The 5,161-nt window shown below is 34.8% G+C and overlaps 1 protein-coding gene across 1 annotated transcript in view; it reads right to left on the minus strand.

Annotated features, from left to right (window-relative positions):
* The window catches only part of ARAP2 (ArfGAP with RhoGAP domain, ankyrin repeat and PH domain 2), a 123,703-nt gene that overhangs the window by 105,073 nt on the left and 13,469 nt on the right, over positions 1-5,161 (minus strand). The window contains exons 3-4 of the mRNA XM_027888571.1: positions 4,617-4,687; positions 3,650-3,729 (exon numbers count right to left, since the gene is read on the minus strand). Of these exons, the coding sequence (XP_027744372.1) occupies positions 3,650-3,729; positions 4,617-4,687 (151 nt within the window). The remainder of the gene's footprint in view (positions 1-3,649; positions 3,730-4,616; positions 4,688-5,161) is intronic.

Genomic DNA, 5,161 nt, shown 5'->3' on the forward strand with positions numbered 1-5,161 from the left:
CCACCCTTTAATCCTGAGGTTCATCTGCCGGGGCCAAGCACGCTTGGACGGTGGCAGCGAGGTCCTCAGGACGTAGATGGATTGCCTTATGGGCTAACGAGCTCCATCTGCCCGGGGAGGGGCCCCGACCGGGAATCGAACCCGGGTCTCTGCAGTGACAGTGCAGTGTATTTTCCCCTGGACCACCGGAGGCTCCGACGCTAAGATAAACCTAGGTGAACTGTCAGCCTTTCTTTGCCAGCCAGATCCATTGTAATAATAAAAATCCACCAAAACCCAGACACCCACACATCACAGTACTATGTTGCAGCATTAAGTTTGCTTGTTAGACAAACAAACAAATAAACAAAAAAAAATCACAAAAACACAACACAAACCCAAAGAACACAAAACCAAAAATCATCCATATACCTTGCAACCAAATTAAATAGAATACTGAAAAGCAACCTGTCTACTGCTTATCAATCACTTGAATTGTCTGGAATCTCACCAAAGCAGGGGAAATGGCAGTGTCCCACTTCTACACAATAGTCAAGAGGCTAATACCATCATTCATCATGAATGAAACATCTTCAGAGTAAAAACGGTTAGTATCCTTTATTCTTGTTTCCTTATTAGGATGCATTCCCAAACCACACCCATTGAAGCTATGTGTAGCATCTACCTGTCATGAACCATTACAACAGTTTGATGGACTGCTTGTGCTCCCTCCCCAGTCTTCAGCACCTGGGCAAGTGAATTCAGGGAGCCAGATAACTTCAAAGCAATAACCAAGAAATGCATTTCTATTGCCAGTAGATTTTAAAACGTGGAAGTCCACAAACGAAAACAGGTTGTGGGTAAAGGAAGTTCTATATGCCCACAGATATGCCCAAGGATTTCCAATGTGCTATTTACAGAAATTCCCTTCAAGATGTTCAGACTCAAGATGAGACAAAGTCCCCATCTCCCACCTCCTACAAATCTCTGAGGTATTATACAAAGGTAGTTAGCAGCAGCATTTTCTCCTGTAGACACCTTTGTAGAGAGAATTATTTCTTAAAAGATAGTTATGTACATTACACAGAAACTGTCTCTAAATATGTACTGTTCTTATGCATAGGAAGAACTCACCCTTAAGGAAGAAATCTGGTTTCTGGATCCCAGACAGATGGAACTGCCTATTCAAAGGTCTGTACAAAAATTCTCTACTTTAGATAAGGAAGTAATTCAGATACATTTAGCTTTTTCTAACAGACAGTCTTGATGATTTGAACAGCAAGATAGGAACCCTGAATGCTAAAAGACAGCCTGCATGAAGGGTATCAAGCTCAAGCCTACATTAAATGAAGACTCAATGACATTCAGGACAGAGGCATCTTCCTTAAGAGATACTACCTTAGTCTTCCATTAAAGCTGATGTCATGAAGTTCTCAGGTTGATTCTTGAATCATGGTTTGGCAATACAATTTTATAACAGGTCCATAAAGATAAATTTCTCCTTTTAAAAAATCAAGGCCTCTTATATTAAAGTAGTAAGATTTGCAATCTAGTCAGCCTTCTACAGTATCACAATCCTTAGGAACTCACAATTTACTGAATTCAATATGCATGTTTAATTTAGTCTGACTGTCTACAGCAAGAAATAAAGCCAATATTTCACTCTAGAGGCCTGAACTCATTAGAATTCAGTTTTCCTCTGAAGGAATTCTAATACACTTGACTCTTTTAGTTGGACCCAACAATAAAACAGCCTTAAAACATTTAGATTTTTGTGTTTTTTTAAATCAATAGAAAAATCCCAGTTCCTTCTTCAGGTTGCCCTTTAGAGATTTCTCTTTCTACTTGTCTTTCTTCCTGAACCAAATCAAAGGCATATTTTCTTTATAACTTTCATTCCCCTGTTCTCTCATGCTCACTTGCTTCCAACCTGTAGTGACTCATTAGCTATTTCTACAGGCATTCCCTTCATAAAAGCCTACAGCAGCTTTTTCTTTATACCAATGAAACAGCAAGAAGGGTAATGGCCAACTTACAAGCCCTTAGAACAAATTTCAGTCAAGTATAACAACTTGCTACCTTTTCTTCTACATAAACAAACTGTACTCTCATGTGACGTAGCATGAAGCAGCAGCTGCAAGCTCTAAAATGTCTGATATTTTACAGTGTTATCTACATTCTGACTTGTTCCTTGATACCTGTTGAAAAAAATATGAAAGTGAAATGTATCTCAGGATGTTTCTTTTATGGTTCTTCTCTATGACCTTTGTCTGCAATAAAGTCCTAACAGAGCTAAATTTAACTATGAAATTTCCAACAGGCCTGTGATAAGCATAAAACTTAAGAAACTGTTCACATACATGAAAGTGATATTAAAACCCAAATCTTCAGATCAGGAGAAGTATGTTATAATATACTGCATTAAACATGATTCTAGAACCAACAGAAATAGTGATTTAATTTCAGGCTGTTAATCCAGTTTAACAGCATGGTATTTTTGTACTTGCGGCCTTTGTAAGATAAGAAAGAGTGCTGACAACCTTTCTGGGTATGCTTTTTCATAATCAACCATTTCAATTAAATGTACAGAATAATGCTAAGAAGTATCAAGAGAGCTAGGAAACTTCTTATAGAAAATCAGCTTATGCCATTGAACTAATTACAAAGAAGTTAAAGTTTGAATTTTTAAAGACATCGGCACAGATGCCGATAACTGGCACAGAGAAGACATTACAATCAAGGAAAGAAAATTAACACTAAAAAATCACTTCTGTATACACACGACAAAAACAAGAGGGGGAAAAAAAGGCATGAATTTATGTGTACCTCCTTAAGAAATCAACAACAACAAAAAGCACAGTATATTTCCAAAATAAAGTACCTACCAAAAACAGAGTTCACTTTTATGCTGATAAAACCACTCCCACTAGAAGATGAAATTTATTTTTATTAACCAATTCTTAAAAAGCTAAAATTGTAGAGAAAAACAATTTCCTAGGCATCCATTTGAATAGCTTTTATTTTAGTCAGTAGTTTACGATAGTTTAAAAAGTGAAACACTAGAGTGAAGACCAAGACAGAAGAATTTTCTGTTTTCATAGTCAGGAATTGAAAAAGAGTATGGCTAAAAGTGATCATTAGATCACCTAAGCTATTGTGCAAGCTGCTTTCACAGGATACACACAAGTTTGTGTAGAGATGCTCAGTGTTGGTCTGCAATTACCAGATGGAGAAAAGTCGCTTTTACCTTTACTAGTAAATTCTAATGGTTATTCACCACTTGACTTCAATTACAGAAAAAAGTATTGCAATATACCACTGTACGTGCTTAAATACGGCAGCTCTGGACATGAGGAAAGGAGCGGGGGAAGTCTGTTATCTACCCTATGTTGGTTTAAAAAAAAAAAACACAACTAAAAAACCAAAACAAAACATCAACCAACACACACACCACAGCTTCCTATTACTATTGTATAATCTGTATCTCAAGGTTAAGAAAAGTCATTACACCTCAAATATTTACATCATAAACCCTGTGTAGGTACCTAAAATGACAGAAGTAGTACTGGAAATTAAAAAAGTTGAACAATAAAAAAGAATTAAGGGCAATATAGGATACTTGAAGATTCAAGTGAAGTTTGAGCTTTTATATTCAGGCTTCTTAACTTACTTTAGTATCTGTAAGGTTGTCACAAATAAAGGTTTCCCCATATGGAGAGATGACTGCTGGCTTTTCTTCTGTGAAAGTTTCTTAAAGCAAAAAAATAAATAAATACAGTCACACAGTGCAATGCTCTACTAAAGTAATAATAAAATCAGTAAGGGACACATTTTTCAGCTTGTGATTTCTCTGTTCTTTGCAGAAAAAATTTTGAAGAACAAGAAACAATTTCTCATTTCTAACTAAACTTCAGACACGTTTCCACCACAGATACTACCACTATTACTATCTAATTTGAATATAACTTACATACAGACACTTTCTTCTTTTCTACCTTGCACCAAGTTAAAATAAAAAACTTTTAGTTATCTAAGGACCAATAGCTCCAAAGTGCAATTTATTCTGACTTAAAAAAAAAATGCACACAAAAAATAAAGCTTTTGTACACAATCTTCATTTTGTCATCAAGTATTTGCTTGAAATCAATCCACATAACTTCAAACAAGACGTATCTCTCGAATATGAAAGAAGTTTACAACTGACTGCACAAGACTTATAAACTCTTCAGTGAAGTATTTATTACAATAATTTCCTGATATTTCCTAGAGGTATGAGCATTAACAAACAAATAAAGAAGTATTAGTCAGGAATAGGTTCCTAATATCTTTCAAGAAAAACCTAACTCTGCTAAAAAAATCTGGATCTAACGTTAGAAACTCAAACCACTAGCCTAAAAAGGTATATTAAAATAAAAAAGGTTTAAAGTCTGGATTTTCTAATTTTTATTTGTTCATAATCAAAAACTAAGCAAAAATGCAGAAGAGGTTAAATGTCCTGCTATTACATAAATCACTTCTTCCAGACATTTGAGATGTCCAATATTTCTTAAAATATGCAAGTCAATACTCATTTTAAACAGCTTCTGGTCAAGGTTATTTTTTCCTCAAAGATGTAAATATTACCGTCCTTTACTCACTGTTTTGTGAAAGTTGCCTCCCAGTGCAAGAAATATTTACAAGGTCCATATTTCTTCTTCTCTGAAGGGAACTTGAACAAAACAGAACAAAATGAAAACATTAAGTGAAATGTCCCAGAAATTAAAAGTCATGTAATTAAATTATTAAAATTATACAAATATAGAAATATTATATTTTAAGAGTTGAGAAAAATTTATTTAAAAGTCACACAACTATTTGTTTTCCTCCCTCTGCAACACTGAATGCTTCTTTGATCCTACCACAAATCCTGAATTTGGGGCTCTGTTTTGTTCTTAATTGTCCTTATGATATATTTGGATTGCTGGGAGGAATGGATATCCCACACTTTTCCCCAATCTTTTACCTACCCTTCTCCTTCACATTGATTACCAACAACTGTATTTATAGAAGGATGTACTCTGAAAATCTAATTTAACATTAAACTCAGAGTGAGCCTAGGCATGGGAATCCAGACAAAGTATGCTCTTAACCACAAAAAAAAAAAAAAAAAAAAAAAAAAAAAAAAAAAAAAAAAAAAAAAAAA

Source organism: Empidonax traillii, unplaced genomic scaffold, assembly GCF_003031625.1.
Source record: "Empidonax traillii isolate 1590-97213 ecotype Southwest subspecies unplaced genomic scaffold, ASM303162v1 scaffold240:size1935192, whole genome shotgun sequence".
In the NCBI taxonomy this organism is placed as follows: domain Eukaryota; kingdom Metazoa; phylum Chordata; class Aves; order Passeriformes; family Tyrannidae; genus Empidonax; species Empidonax traillii.